At 37.5% G+C, this 16,866-nt stretch overlaps 2 protein-coding genes across 2 annotated transcripts; one reads left to right on the top strand and one right to left on the bottom strand.

Moving 5' to 3' along the window:
- Window positions 1-759: 759 nt before the first annotated feature.
- Window positions 760-5,722, top strand: LOC147564441 (ethanolamine-phosphate cytidylyltransferase-like). The gene is made up of 10 exons (XM_086646239.1): window positions 760-1,033; window positions 1,647-2,048; window positions 2,414-2,649; window positions 2,803-2,981; window positions 3,107-3,178; window positions 3,919-3,986; window positions 4,136-4,256; window positions 4,795-4,860; window positions 4,959-5,081; window positions 5,357-5,722. The coding sequence occupies exons 2-10, from the start codon at window positions 1,687-1,689 to the stop codon at window positions 5,426-5,428; spliced, it is 1,299 nt and encodes a 432-aa protein (XP_086502365.1). The 5' UTR covers window positions 760-1,033; window positions 1,647-1,686; the 3' UTR covers window positions 5,429-5,722.
- Window positions 5,723-6,422: 700 nt separating this feature from the next.
- Window positions 6,423-9,216, bottom strand: LOC147564440 (DBH-like monooxygenase). Its single transcript, XM_086646251.1, has 3 exons — window positions 8,655-9,216; window positions 8,227-8,458; window positions 6,423-6,974 (listed from the first exon to the last, which is right to left on the bottom strand). The coding sequence occupies exons 1-3, from the start codon at window positions 8,760-8,762 to the stop codon at window positions 6,601-6,603; spliced, it is 714 nt and encodes a 237-aa protein (XP_086502377.1). The 5' UTR covers window positions 8,763-9,216; the 3' UTR covers window positions 6,423-6,600.
- Window positions 9,217-16,866: the final 7,650 nt, after the last annotated feature.

Raw genomic sequence — 16,866 nt, 5'->3', positions numbered from 1 at the left:
AACTATTTAGTTGTTCTTAAGTTAATGTTTTGGTGTTTTGATGTTGGTTTTTAATTAATGAAATTTTAGTTTGCTTTTTGTATTTCCTCCTGTTTTTATTTTGTTTAAAGCCAATGATCTCCTAAGAGCATCTCTAATGAGACACTCAAATTTAAAAGTTGGAGTTCTGCTTAGAGCATCTCTTCATCTCGATCCGTCTCTAATGTCACATAGCATATTAAGAGTGACATGAGTATTAAGAATATATATTTTAGAGATCTCCACTGAAGACAAAATATTTAGAGTGCCTCGATATGCGATCTGCCTCTAATGTCACGTATCAAAAAGATATGTAGTTAAAATGTTGGATGGATAGATGTAATTAAAAGTCTAAATTTTAGAATAAAGTGGGTAATTCAAAATAAAAATTTGAATTGAAATCATATTTTTCCAAAGAAATATGAAAAAGTTCACACATTTGTGTCGTACATGCACAAACATATGTTTTTTGCACATACAGAAAATACCACAAATGTGCCTTGCACATAAGCAAATAATTTAGGCCCAATTCTTTCATTGTTGGAGTTGAATTTTTTAACAGAACTCTTTTATTTAACTAATAAAAAGTAAGTTGATTCCACGCTTAAGTCCAACAAAGACAATGATCTGAAACTCAACAACTTTATAAATATATCCACATAATCCCAATTCAAATAACTAAAAGTTTCACTTTTTCTGAGATTTGAAAATGAGACCTTTAGGAATTTCTGGAGTTTATGTCAACACGTTAGAACCAGTTGGGCTTTTGACAGCATGCCATCTTTTTAATTAAAGAAAAGAAATGGGTACTTAACAAAAAGAACAAAGAAGCCAATGGAGAAATGAAAAGGAAGGCTACAAAAGACAGAGAGAGTCCATATTTGAGATCTCTCTCTCTCTCTCTAAATTCTCTCTTGCAAACGCAGCGGGAGGGAGAAATCCCAAGAGAGAGAGAGAGAAGGTCTATTCCTAGAGATAGAAACACTCCAACACCCAACACCAATTGAACAACAAGGTTAGAAGATCTAATCCCACAAGCTTCTTTTAAGTATTTACATTTCTAGGACTTAATTTCAAGTTTTCAACAATTTATGACATTAAGGGATCAAATACCCACTTCTTATTTTTCCTGAATTTTGACTTCCTCTAGCTTGAATACAAGAAGGTTCCTTTCTAGGTTATGTTTGTTTTTCATTTTCTACGAATTTAATGATTTTTTATGATGAAACTAAGACTTGGTAAATCAAAAACAATAAACACCCATTCCTTGTTTTACCTGATTTTGTAATTTGAAGACTGTGTCTGAAGGTATGGCACTGAGAAACTCTTGAAGATGACCATCACAAGTTTTCTTGCATTTTTTCCTTCTCAATTTAGGATTTAGATTCTTTCACAAGCATTAGTTTTTCAGTTCTTTTGTCATGAATTCATGTTTCTTTTAGTTGGGTTTTGTTAATTATGTTGATATACAAGTTTAGTTGCTAGATTTTTTTTTCTTCTCATTGTTTCAATTTTAACTTCTCTTAAATTTTTTTTTTCTAGAGATTTGTTTTAGACAATTTGTCCAATCATAAGACCAGTTCTGCATTTCATTGTTATGAATTATTGTTCTTTCAATTTGTTTTCAGAAAGGGGTTGAAGGGACACAGAAATTAAACGAAAGACGGGATGGGTTCTGTGGAATTTGATAGTGATAGTTGGATCTGGGAAGGGGTACACTATTACCCTCACCTGTTTGGTGGAATAATGCTTACAGCTGCTGTGCTTGGGCTTTCGACGAGCTATTTTAGTGGGATTAGGGTGCCTTATTTGCCATTTTACTGGCCACATTTGGGACTGTTCCATAAGAGGAAATATGGAAAGAAACCTGTTAGGGTTTACATGGATGGGTGTTTCGATCTCATGCATTATGGACATGCAAACGCGTTGAGACAAGCAAAGGCTTTGGGAGATGTATTGGTGGTAGGAGTTGTTAGTGATGAAGAGATTGTAGCAAATAAGGGTCCTCCTGTGTTATCCATGGAAGAGAGGTACATGGACATTCTTTTTTTGGCTTTTATTTTTCATAACTTGTTCTGTTATAATAGTTCCTGGGTACCATTTGAATTTCTTTGCTTTAGTTTAAATAATAATTTGGATCCCTAACAAGATTATGGTTGATTAAGATAACACGTTCGATGAGTTCGGAACACTTGAAAGTGCAAACATATTGAATTTTGTTAATCTAGAAATCTCGCGACATTCTTATGTCCAAGTGAGGTAGTCAGGAGCTACTAATCGATTTTATGCTCAACTCAGTTTCCTAATTTTATTTTCCATCTTTACAACTAAAGTACAAAGACTAAAAAATGTTGTTCAATTACATGTTGTGATCTAACATGAAATTTTTATTTAGGCTGGTCCTTGTCAAAGGGTTGAAGTGGGTTGACGAAGTTATTGCTAATGCTCCTTATGCTATTACTGAGCAGTTCATGGATCGTCTTTTTAATGAGCATAAGATCGACTACATCATACATGGTGATGATCCTTGTTTGCTCCCAGATGGAACAGACGCATATGCCTTGGCAAAGAAAGTGGGTCGGTACAAACAGATAAAGCGTACTGAAGGTGTCTCAAGCACAGATATTGTAGGTAGTATAAGTATCCTCATCTATCCTTGAATGAATGTCCGTTACTTTTGTCCAGCCTTCACCGTTTGCTTTTGCACTTTCATGGGTTGCTCTATTATATGATTACGACAAATAATTATGTCCTTCGAATAAGTTCAACATTTTGATTATCTAGGGAGGATACTTTTGTCAAAGAAGGATATAGCAATTGGTGAAAATATTAGTAATGCCTCAGAGCCTGAGCTTCTACCTAGCATGGATGTCGCTCAGACTGAAGAAAGACGTTCAAGCAAAGCCCAAATATCACATTTTTTACCAACATCTAGACGGATTGTGCAATTTTCAAATGGCAAGGTATCAATGGTTTTGCTTTCTATGGTTTTATTTTGAGGGTGACAGTTATGATGGCTTTCAAAGATTTAATCTAATTTTCAAAAAAAAAAAAAGATTTAATCGCGATTATCCCTGTTTTGATTCAGGGGCCTGGACCAAATGCTCGTGTTGTATATATAGATGGTGCCTTTGATCTCTTTCATGCTGGACATGTCGAGGTACTACCGTAGTAGGACTCATAGCTTACCCCATGTTGATACCCAAATTTTGTCTTCCTGCATAACTGATCTGGTATCTGTCGGTTTAGTCGTTATAGTTTGACATTTTCATTTTATAAAATTGCATATAGCCATATAATACTTTTATAAAGATTGAAGTGTATGGTTTGATTTGTCCATTTCTCTTGTTCCTCGCACCTACATGTAGGACATAGACAGGAGTCCTTGTTTTCACTACTTGAGTACTAACTATGTTTCTTTTAGGTTGACACCTAAAGATTTGGTTCCTAGCTGCAAGTTTTATTCTATACCTCTTTTGAAGTGGTCACATAATCCTTGATTTTGTCCGCATGCAAATTCAAATTCGAGAACTGGCATAACCATCAAATTTTTAAGTTGCGTAGGAAATTGAATTGTGATATCCAGGCGTTCTGTGCATCACACAAAACATGTATTCTCATTCGATATTAGTCGATCAATGTGCAACTGCAAGCTGCAACGTAGTTAATGGTACCCACCTGATAAGCCGCCACATCTGTACTAATTCTTTATTGGAATAGTTGAAAGATATAAGATGGATGTACTTAGATACGTCAGACCTAGCCTAGTTAGAAATGTATGTACCAATTCGGAATATTATAGAGGCGTTTGATGGCACGAATATAGAACCATCAAAATGAGCACATAACCGTATCATCTCTGATTTAGTCTGCATCTGAATTCTCTTCTGGTTTTCTTAGATTCTCAAGAGTGCAAGAAAGCTTGGAGACTTTTTGCTTGTGGGTATCCATACCGACCAAACTGTGAGGTATTTCTTCTGTTATACTTGGTTTTCATAATTGCAGGTCTTAATATGAAGTCGCTTGGACATATTCCCTGCAAGCTATAGATATAAAATTTATATTTCTTGCTAAAACTTAAAAGACATGTAAGAATCGAACTTGTTTATCAATGCAGTGAACACCGAGGAATTCATCATCCGATTATGCATCTTCACGAACGGAGTCTTAGTGTGTTGGCATGTCGACATGTCGATGAGGTTATCATAGGTGCGCCCTGGGAAGTCACAAAGGACTTGGTAAGTGAACTTGTTAAATTTTGGCTAATCTTAGTGCGGAGAATGGTGTTAGTGTATATTATTTATGCGATCCAGTCTTTATTTGCTACTTATAAGATGGAGTCGTGTAGAGGATCATGTGCTTGACGGATACATTTATTCATTTAATCGCCATCCAAAAAGATCAGGTAGAGGAAATCAATTTTATAGAGGTCTATGAATCATTGAATTGTGTGCTTGATAGATGAAGCCGATGAAGCTGAATTGTCGAAGTATAGGTGCCTCTCATTACTAGCATTTGGGTGCTTTGCTCACCAGTTTCCCATATTTATAGTAACCCCCTCCTGTAAATTCCTTAATTCGCCACTGCATACATATGATCCTTGATCTCAAGAAAATAAAATGTATATTTTCCTGATGAAATAAATGTGATTCCCTCCTGTGGTAATCCTATATAATTTCTTGTAACGTGTAGTACATATAACGAATCCTTGGTAAGTTCTATATTCTTCAGTTTAGTTTTTTGTGTTGAATAATATGATCTTGTTGGATTGAGCAGATAACAACATTCAACATATCATTTGTGGTTCATGGAACAACTGCAGAGAACAATCCCTTTCTTAATGTAAGTTCAAGCTACTTAAGATATGATTTTCTTGCCGCCTTTCAATTTTCATCGATTTGGTTCAAATACTTAAAAAAGTTATCTTTTAATACTTGTAGGACTCAGCTGATCCATATTCGGCTGCAATGAGCATGGGAATATTCAGGACAGTTGAAAGCCCTAAAAGCATAACAACTAGTTCAGTTTCCGAAAGGATCATTGCTAATGTTGAAGCTTACAAGGTACTTGCTCTCTCTCTCTCTCTCTCTCTCTCTCTCTCTCTCTCTCTCTCTCTCTCTCTCTCTCTCTCTCTCTCTCTCTCTCTCTCTCTCTCTCTCTCTCTCTCTCTCTCGTCCAAATTCCAAAATACTTCAATATTACAGAAGTGGAAATTCAGATAGTTTGGTGCATGGTACTCTTAAAACTTCTATCGAACAGTTGTAAACCCGTATTTGGTGCTTGAAATAGACTCTCTATTCCATCAACAACTTCCTTTACCATCTTACAACTTATGCAGAAACGCAACGCGAAAAAGGCTGAGAGCGAAAAGATATACTATGCAGAGAAGAAGTTCGTTAGTGGAGACTAAAGAAATAGGAAAACAAGATTGCATTTCAGCAAAGTGTTCAATTGGTTCTTTCACATACAGCTAAAGGTCCTCCGTCCATCTCATGCCATATACTCTCTCAGGATGATTGTGACAAGATACATGTTGAATATCTCTCGGTTGAAGAATAGTACCCAATATCACCCTGCCAGTTTGCTTGCTTGAGACAGAGAAATAGAAAGAATAGTTGTTTATATATTTTTGACATGATCATTAAACGAAACGACTTGTGTTTGTATTGCTCTATTGCCGAATTCATAAAAACATCTTGCTCCACCCGTTTTGCAGTTTACTTCTATTTTATTTTTTCCTTTTTTGATGGGGTCGTAACTTATTATGAAACTATACTGTATGGTAACGTGTAACATATTAGTTGGTTAAATACCATATGAGAACGTCGCGTAGATGACTGGTTGGTAAAAGAGCCTGGAAGTAGAATCACGGACTCTGTCGTCACTGACCTTTTTCTCTCTCTCTCTCTCTCTTAGGATGTGTGCCTTACTAGTTACGGCTCTCTTCTTTAGGCCTTGTGCCCTACTTGACAGGGCTCTCTTCTTCAGGTCGTGTGCCTTACTTGGTAGGGCTCTCTTCTTTATGTTATGCAAGGCTAAAGAACACCTTGCGCAGGAAAATGAGAGAGCCTTTGGTAAGTTGCTGTGAGGTGCTTAGCTCTAGGCAAGCTTACTACTAGTTTATCAGCTAGTTTGTGAGAGCCATTATAGAGATCTCTTGATTCTTCCGGCCCATTTTGGTAGTGACCGGTTATAAAACTTCCCAATGAATATTTTGTGACCTGTGGTTAGGCAGACATGTCATAAACCAAAGGAAAAAAACACCGAAACGGAAGATATCCACAAAAGAAGATTTACAACAAAAATATGAAAAAGATCGACAAAATTCTATATGAGATCAATCGACAAAATTCTATACGAGATCAAACTCAACAGAAGACAAATTGAAAAGATGACATCAAATATTGATAATAAAGGAAAAGGCAGCAGCTTCATTTTATAACTAATACCCATCCCAACATTCATATGTCATTTTTCCTGTCCTCAACTCAGAATCCCAATTCTCGCTACCTTTTTACATCTTTCAAAACACTCCATTCCACAACCTCTATGTCTCTATACAACCACAACCTCTCTTTCTCTCTACCTATACCACATTACAGGTATAGGAGAAGGTGTCGTCTGGGGAAGCTCTGGTGGAGTCATGCAATGTTGTTGGTGTTGCTGCTGTAATACCTGCCCTTTCCCTTCATGAGCCCAGCCTACACTATTATTGTTATCAAACTCAATCTCCATTCCAGCATCGTCTACTTGTTCCTCTGCTTCCTCCTCTGCTTCCATAGGCTCTAACAACTCGTCACAACCTACTCCACCTACATCTGATCCTTCTAAGGTTCGAGGGAACTGAGACTCTACCCATGGAATCAGCTCCATGCATTCACCACTCTTCCTTTGTTCTTCTTCTCTCTTTACTACATTAATGAGGTCCCTGTTATTAGCTCTCCAAAACCCTTGATCTGTGCAAATTAAGAAGAGATTAGAGAACTCATAAATAGCTAGAATGTGGTATTTAGGCGAGAAAAATGATACACTTTTCATTGTTTGACCGCAATTTCCATAGATAATCACCGACATAATAAAACAACGCCCAAAGGAAAGTGAAACGCCGAGCACTTGCAAGCATTATTCTAGATAACACATCACCATCCTGTTTGTGCAATAAAATATAGGAATAACGAATTCCACATGCATGCAGGCATGCAGCGGACTCATCCGTCAAAATCAATCTACGTCTGTCAGTAGATTCGGCGTTTCGGTGAGTTAAAGGAACATTAACGACTACAGAATGCAAACCTACCATACTGGCAAATAGTAGTTCACGGGATCAACGGAAAATTTAATCCACAGAACTGTGGTATAGTATGATATGCATTCCCTCTTGACTGTTAATTTGATAGAAACCCGCCACTATGTCAGGAGTTCCCCGCCGATTAGGGACGGAACTAGGAGTAGTAGTCAAGGGGGGCCGAACCAAAAAAAAAAGTGAAAAATCTAAGTCTATGTGCTCGAACCCAGGTCTCTCACGTCCAAAACTCAGACATCTACTATCTCACCCACGCTAAATATATGTTATATGTATGACTCGAACTTTATTTATGCGATAAATCAGAAAGCAATCAGCATTTCTAAAACAATTTACGGCAAGTCAAGGGGGGCCATGGCCCCCTTTGGCCTGCATGTAGATCCGTCCCTGCGGCGCCGAACCAACGGTCAAGCTCAACAGATAATGCAGACCTTCCTTGTTTGCAAGTAGTAGTTCTAAGTAAGTAAAACCTAATCAAATGGAAGACTAAAGGATCCTTTTCGAAGGATGTTTGCATGGAGGACTCACCCAAGTCTGGACATTCTACATTAACTAGTCTTGGATGCAAGACATCAAACTATAGAACAAGTATGTGTCGAACTTTCAGAGGACATCCTTAAATCTTAGCCATTAATCCACATAGAATTACTGAATTATCATACTGCCTAACTTTCAAAAAATCAGAATACATTCTCATCCAGGCAACAACATCATCAAGGATCATTCCCATCAAGTAACAAGACCAGCAAGGAGTAAAAGAAATTTTAATGGCTGAACCCTATATGTATATTTCCCAATTAAACCCTATGATTTCAATTCAATAGAGACACAAACCTTTTCAATACTTCTCATTTTTGAAATGTTATCAATTCAATAGACAGAAAGGGAATGGAATAAAAAGTTACCTTTTAATCCAGGAATAAGATCCGAATTCACAGTGATCGAAAATTCTTGTGAACTAGGAGAAATTTGTAATGGTGTATTCATTGGCTTATAAAGAATAAGAGCTCTTTCCTCATTCGGAGCTAGGGCAAGTGTTTCTTCATTTAGTGGTTGCTGTTCCGGTAAAACTTGATCAAAATTGAAAGAAACTCCTGATGGTTCCTCTTCTTCCATGATCGGTGGAAGCTCCGCATCCTTCATCATTACCAAAATAACTAATCAATAACACGATAAATGAACTCTGAATCTAATCTTACTCTCTCTCTCTCTCTCTCTAGAAATCTCAAAGACGAGATATACTATTAAATCTGAATTTCACAAAAATTCTTGTTGATTTGTTATAAGCTAGGAATAAAATTCAAATTAGAAAAGCAGAAATGAAATTTCATACCAATCTACGGATTTTTCTAGCAGGAGATGACAAAGAGAATTCAGAGAAGTCATCGTACACTTCTTCAAGTTCCTTCCTCTTCATTTTCATTGATAAGTATTCATCCATGTTTTCAAGCTTTCTTCACTATCAAGAACAGTAATCAAACCCCTAAGTAAGCAGAAAAAAAACCTAATTCCTAATCCTCTAACTCAAAACAATCGCGTCTCCATGATCCTAACTTCAGCGAAGTAGATCGAACTAACTTAAGAATCGAAAAATGAGAGGAAGTGAGCACAAATTGGGCGAAAGTATCCGTCAATTTTTCACAAAATGCAGAAAAAATGTCTCTCTAACAAATTAGGGTTTATATTCCTCTCTCTCTCTCTCTTTAATGGTGATGATTTTCCCAAATGAACGTTGCGGGAAATGATGTTATTATAGAGAAAGAAGAAGACTGAAGATGGAACTCTTGAGAGAAACTTCTTTCTCTCTCTAGACTTCTCCAGAAGAAACCCAAGCTGACGAGGATTTGGATTCTACACGGAACAAAGTTCATTTCTTACTGTCTCGGTAAAAAAACGGAAAGACCGCATTCACGGGCGTCAGCGTTATTTTGACGTATGTCTGTCAGTCAGTCTGTGTTTCTCACACGTGTAAGAAGAATATACGACTAAATTTTTCTCTCCCACCCCTTTCATCTTACCTCCAAAGTTTCTCACATTTTTCATGATTTTGTTCTCTCTCTCTCATCTTCTCGGTCTAAATTTTTCCTTCAATGTCAATTTATTTGGAGTCCTCAAATTACAAAAAGAACAACAATTACAAGAAAATCGGGTGAACATCCCCTCACCATTGAAGGGGAACTTCGTTTCAGCCACAGGGATTAACTAATCCGCTTCATCTTTGAAGAGTGCCCCTTTACTAGGAAGAGAGATTGATCCATGATTTATGTTTCGTCTTTTGTTTTCTTTTTGTTTTTTTCGAGATAGATATCCATCCATTCCAATTCTTTCTTTATTCTATTGATTTTGTTTGTTTTAAAAAACATTTGCCTTTTTTTTTTTCATTTTCTTAGTGATTGAAAGGGAGAGAACGAAGAAAAAAGACTAGGGGAAGGAGAGATAAGTATGAAGAAGCAAGTAAATATATAAAAATGATATCAATGGTGGAAATGAGAAAAGAAGATGAAAATGAATTTTTTGTCAAATTTCTAGTTAGGGATGTGATTATGTCAGAAAGTGACTTCCCAAAATTTATCTTTGAACCTTCGACTTACTGTCTTTCGCTTTGGCAACGAGAAGATGAGGGGCTTACTTGCAATGACATTATAACGTCCAAGTCATTTCAGTGTTGCAGGTTGAAAGTCGAGTAATCGAAGGATAAGGGTCAGATTCATTTTCATGGCAAATTTGTATTGTTTATATAGGCTTGTGTAGCAGTAGTAACTCGCTGGCTTTAGGGGACCATCTGGCGGGACTGTTAATATAATCTTTCTTAACAGAAACGATCCTAAATCTTGCAAAGGCAAGCAAATATTCGATGTTACCTAGCCTTTCACATAACATTAAGCAAATATTCGATGTTACCTAGCCTTTCACATAACATTTATCTCGGATAGAGCAGAGACCAAAATGTCGAGCATACTTTCGTAGGCCTTCCGTGCAAGGGTTCAAGTTGCAGAGTTAACTCGAATCCACCAATCTGCTGGCTTTTAAATCACGATAGAGCTTAAGGTGTCAAAGGAAACTCGTCCCAACCTGCCATGTCAGGGCTTAGGCGATAGATCGTCCTTTCGAGTTCACCTTTTTGTTGGTTTAGTTAAAGTCTCGCTCGTGCATATTCAAGGATCCCGCACCGCCCGAGACGATTAGTTGATCTCTCGAGGTTGACCAATATTTGTCTCAGCACAAGTATTCTAGAAAAATCATTTTCAAGGTATTAATAATCAAATTAGTTGTCACCGGGAGAACGTTTGTGTGTCACTTTTAAATATAAAATAAAATTTCGAATGGTATAGGTATTCGAATGAGGGATCGCTGTTAAATTGATGTTATGAGTTTGTATAGATTGTACATAAATGGCACCATAAATTGACTCGATTCTGCGAGGGTCCAATGAATAAAATCCAGATGTATTATTTAGTTCTTCTATTTTCTACCGGGTAGCTTGAGATATCAAAGGAGTGTTGCTTTGTTTGCGTTGTAAATAGTATATGATTGTTTAATTGTCGTCCTTGATGATTTTTCGATTTGATTTAAGGAGTTTCGCCCATTGAACTCTATATGTCTGTATTAGCTTCGTCTTCTTTATTATTTCTAACTCTCCATTTTGTCATTTTTGTCTTGATAATCTGAGGACCGTGATCATGAATGAGTATGCCTATCATCACTGTATCCTTCTTATTTTTCAAATCAACTTGTACATTGATTGGGATGTCACAAAACCATGCCCTACTGGTACCTCAGTTCAACTTGATGGAGATAAGATCCGCATTGAATATCGGTTCTTCCCCTTTCCCAAATCAACTTGCCTCTACTGTCGAGTGATCGATCACTCTCCATTCCCATGCCAAGAACAAGAGATTCAAGCAGCTTCCTCATCCCCACAACCATCTGCTAGAAATACAACTCTTATGCCCACCACTTTGGAATCTCTTCTCTACTCAAACCCAGCACTAATTACATCCATAATGCCTACAACAAATTCAGATATAGGCACCTCCAATACTCCAATTTCAGTAGAAGAAGAAGACCCTCAAGTACCCTTAACCACCACACCACCTATCATCCACACAGCTCGAACCCAAGTCTCACAAGCTATGAAGAGTCTCCCTAGCTGGACAAAGGCCTTTATCAAAGAAACTCATAGTCAGGCAGGAATAACCATGGCTCCTAAAGGTATTCACATTCAAGAGCCAAAGTCATCTTCTAATCAAAATGTGGGAAAGAATCCCTCTTATTCTGGAAAAGGTAAGGAACCTATGCAACCTCTAGATTTTAGCAGGCTTGATAGTAGGGAGAAAAGAAAAATTCTTAGTGACGAGAGTTTGGTAAAAGGGACTATTTATGAAGACACGGATTCTTTCCTTGTTGGATTAGAACAATTATGGAAAAAACACAAGGATAATTCGTCCATTAACCATCTCAACTCTCCTTGGACTTCCGATTTCAATATGGGAACCTTTACTTCGATTGGTATAGACAAACCTTTCTCCTGTGCCCCTTTCACCTCTATAGACATTCCTTATATTCCTACTACTTTTCCGGATGTCAATTTTGATCAAATCTATGGAATGGCCCCATCTCCCACAACCAAACAGAACACTCAAGCAAAGCCAAAAAAGTACAGAACACCAAGAGCAAAAATGTCAATTAGACTCAATACTTCTGCTAATCAGGCTCAAGTCGGTACTATAACTCAGGAACAGAACAATCAGGACAACAACAATAATCAAGACAAAGGCACTACTGTGATTCAGAACCAAACTCCCACAAATGGTCCAACTAGCAATCCACCGAACAGCACACCTCAGGTACTCACCCAAGTTCAGTTCTTAGTTAATTCCTTAGTTCTTATTATATATTTTTACCCTGTCTATTATATTCATAACATAGATCTTTCAGCCATGCATCATTATCCTTTATCTATATTAAGCTGGAACTGTCAAGGTTTAGGGGGGAAGGTAACTAGGCACCATCTTTATAATTTAATTAGAACTCATTTACCTGATTTTATCTTCCTTTCCGAAACAAAACAGAATGATAGTTTTGTTAGGGATGTACTGAGGAAGTGTTCTTATGCTAACCATATCATTCAATCTCCCATTGGGCTAAGTGGAGGTCTAGCTATTGCTTTTAACACAAATTATCAATTTTGGATTCTCCATCAGACAAAGAATTGGATCCATATTACCACTACTACTCCACATGATAATCTACAAATCTCTCTCATATTTATCTATGGAGAACCAAATAATGCAAACAAACTAGATTTCTGGAATAACATCAATGAATATCTTCATCAGACAGAAACACAAATTTTACCACAGCTTATCATTGGGGATTTCAACATCATCTTACACCCTCATGAAAAACTAGGGGGTTCAATTCTCTCAAGTCAGCAGATTAACCTACTCAGCTCTAAGGTGCTTGATTGTAACTTTTTTGAGGTTCCTTACCTAGGTTCTCCATTTACTTGGACCAACAATCAATCAAATACCAACACTATCCAACAACTATTAGACAGAGCTTTGGCTAACCCTTATTGGCTTGATCTCTTTCCTTCAACCATAGTTACTCACCTGCAGAGATTAGGTTCTGACCACCACCCAATTCTCCTCAATACCATCCAAGAGCCTAACCAAAGAACAAAACCCTTCAGATATAATCCAACTTGGTTCTCTGATTCAGATTGTGCCTCTCTCATCCAAGCTCACTGGAGTGATTATAATCCTTCTCATCCAGCCATTTTGGCCCATAACAAATTGATGGATCTTCAACCACTTCTCCAGCACTGGAGTAAGCATCATTACAATGCACTCCTAACACAAATCAAAGATGTTTCAGCCCAACTCCAAGTGTGTACTGATAACAGGCAATACCCTAGTCTCCTTCAAAAACTAAACACTCTGTTAGACACCCAAGAAAGGTTTTGGAAGATAAAATCTAGGGACAATATCATTACTTTAGGAGATAAGAACACAAAGTTTTTCCATGCTATGGCATCTTCTAGAGCTAGAAACAACAGAATCAAAGGGCTTAGGAATAATCAAGGAGAATGGATAGCTACAAATAAAGGTATGGAGTCAATTTTGCTATCTCATTTTCAATCAGTGTTAACAACCCAACAGACAGCCTCTCTAACTCTATTAGACACCCTGTTTCAACCAATTATATCTCTTGAGAGTAATAATATGCTCATATCTATTCCTTCAGCTGAGGAAATTGAGCTTACAGTTCACCATCTTAAGGCTGACAAGTCCCCTGGCCCAGATGGTTACTCTCCATCATTTTTCCATCAAAATTGGAATACTGTATCATCTGACATTATCCACATGATTCAGTACTTCTTTGAGTCAGGAAATATTGTTCCAGAAATCAATGAGACACACATAGCCCTTATCCCAAAGACTTCAAGCCCTGCCCATCCCTCGGATTTCAGACCCATAAGCCTTTGCAACACAACATATAAAATCATCTCAAAGATTTTGGCTAACAGATTGAAACCTTTACTGGATTCTTTCATATGCCCATCTCAGTCTGCCTTTGTTCCTGGAAGACATGGGACTGATAATATCCTGCTAGCAAATGAAATAGCACACTCCATGAAGTATCAAAAAGGAAATCAGAAGTACCTTGGTTTAAAGTTAGACATGAGCAAAGCTTTTGATAGAGTTGAATGGAATTTTCTCTTGGATATACTTGTTAAACTAGGATTTTCAAGCTCATTCTGTAATCTTATTCAACAATGCATATCTACTTCCAAAACTTCAATCCTTCTCAATGGAATTCCAGGGCCTTCATTCACTCCTTCCAGAGGGCTAAGACAGGGAGATCCCATTTCCCCCTATCTCTTCATCATTTGCATGGAAGCCCTCAGCAGAATGCTTCACCATGCTCAATCCCTTGGACTCATCCAAGGATTCAAGCACTCTAGAACTTCTCCTTTCATCTCTCACCTCTTATTTGCAGATGATTGTCTATTGTTCATTAAAATGGACATTCCATCTGTTCATGCTCTTCTGGATCTCCTTCATCAATTTGGAGAAGCCTCTGGACAGATGATCAATTTCCAAAAAAGTGGTATTTTTTTCAGCTCAAATGCTCATAAGAAACATTGTAGGATTGTTTCTAGAATTCTTAAAGTCAAAAGTATAAACAGAAATGATCCTTATCTTGGCACAAATATCTTCATCTCCAAATCAAAAACTACTCCTTTTCTCCCTCTTCTTGATAAACTCCATAAAAAGCTCAGCATTTGGAAGAAAAAAATTCTTTCTCAGGCAGGTCGAGGAGAACTCATTAAATCTTCTCTATCTGCTGCTCCTAGATATCAGATGGCGATCTTTAATCTACCAAAAAAGATTAAGGTAGCCATAACATCTCTTCAGAGAGATTTCTGGTGGGGGAAAAAATCTAATTCTAGGCCTCTGTACTTAAAAAACTGGCACTCCATATGTAAACCAAAATCCCTGGGTGGTCTTGGTTTCAGAAATATAAATGAAGACAATCAATCTCTTAGAAGCAAACTCAATTGGGACATTAGAACAAATTCTGAATCACTGTGGGTTAAGTTCATGGCTGACAAATACAATTTTAATCCAAAGTCACATTTATCCTGCCCCACAAATGCATCTTGGGTCTGGAAGAATATATCTAAACATCAGCAGCTTGTTGATCAACACATCACTTGGGAAGTAGGAGATGGCAAACTTATTGACATTTGGAATAGCTCTTGGATTCCTGGGATTCCACCTTTGGGAAATGCCCACTCAGACATAGAATACAAAAAGGTTTCTCAACTAATCACCTCCACCTCCAACTGGAATCTTTCTATTCTTCAGCATTTATTCCCACCAGAAATCATCACAAAAATCATCTCTATCCCTATAGTCCCTCAACAGGATATCAAAAATGGAACCTATCTCAGGATGGCTTATTCTCTGTTTCTTCAATGTATAAGTCTCTTATCCACATTGGAACTGACCCAAGGCTAACCAACTCATCACAATGGAAGCAATTATGGAGTCTCAGAGTTCATCCCAGAATTCACCTATTTCTTTGGAAATTGGCTCATAACATACTTCCTGTCAGCACAGTTCTCATAAGATTCATGGATAGCATTACAACCACTTGCCCTATGTGCACAGATTCTGATGAATCAGTTTTACACCTCCTTCAAGACTGCAAGTTCACAAAAGAAGTGGTGACAAAGTTTTTGCCTTCACATAACTTTGACTATCACCACACCTCATTTGAAGAATGGTTCCAAGCTCACAATGTAATAGACTCAAATTCAAATTATGATAACTTACTCAAACCCATGGAGATCCTATCTGCAATCATTTGGAACGTATGGAAGCATAGATGTGATATAGTTTTCAGAGAGAAACAGCTAGACCTCACCTACCTTCTATCTGCCATTCAGAATTACATAACTACACAAACTGTTACTCTCAGAACTTACATGCCAGATCATCCTCAGTCTAGCTCAGTCTGGACTCCCCCCCCCCCCCCCCCCCCCCACAAGGATACTATAAAATCAACTATGATGCCTCGATAGATAAAGCCTCAAATCTCACTTACATTGGTATTGTTATTACTGACTTTACAGGAACCCAACTTGCCAAAGGATCCTCCAGGATCCTCAGCAGGACAGTAGACGAGGGGGAGAGCAAAGCTTGCTTTTTTGGAATCAAATGGGCTAGAGATCATGGCCTGAAGCGACTTTTTCTTGAAGGGGACTCACTCAATGTAAACAAGTTTATGAATGGTCGGAAAAACTCGGTGCACTGGACAGCTATACATATTTTGAAAGAGGCTCGGAGCATGGCTTCTTCCTTTGATCACATTTCATTTTGCTATGTAAATAGGAAGCTTAATGGCTCAGCTCATAACATAGCTGTTAGCTCTAGAAAGACTTCGTCTACTTTTTTCTCTTGTCTTTCATCATGCTCATTATCTCACTGTAATATCTATAACAATGGTTTGAATCAATAGATATTATCTTGTCTCAAAAAAAAAAAAAAAAACTTGTACATTGATTTTGAAGAAATGAATAGGTGGGGAAATCCAAATTGCTTGACTGGGCAGTGGTTAAAAATTTGATTCATGTGACATAAATTTATGGGAAATGATGGGGAGGGCGGAGATACCAAGCCTACCCCAGACTTCATCCGACAGGGCACAGACGTAGAGTGCCACGTTGGATGAAAAATCGATTTGGCCATAGGATCAAGATGTGGGATTGAAAATTTAGTGTTAAGTCCTCCATTTCATCGAATTTTCATTCTAACCCTTATTTTTATTTTGATCTCGACCGTCGTCGCACGTGATAGACGATATCGAAACAAAATAAAATTAACCCCAAATCATCACTTTCTTTTGTGGAGTTAAGATGATTTTGTTTTGATCTGGACTATGAATCACGTTTGACAGTGCAGACCAAAACTAAATGTAAGGATCGGGATAAAAACTTGGTGTAGTAGAGGACTTAACGCGAAAATTTCATT

The sequence above is a fragment of the Eschscholzia californica genome, unplaced genomic scaffold, assembly GCF_041429995.1.
Source record: "Eschscholzia californica isolate CP2 unplaced genomic scaffold, dmEscCali1.0.p SCAF_1, whole genome shotgun sequence".
NCBI lineage: Eukaryota > Viridiplantae > Streptophyta > Magnoliopsida > Ranunculales > Papaveraceae > Eschscholzia > Eschscholzia californica.
This window is presented reverse-complemented; position numbering and strand designations above follow the sequence as displayed.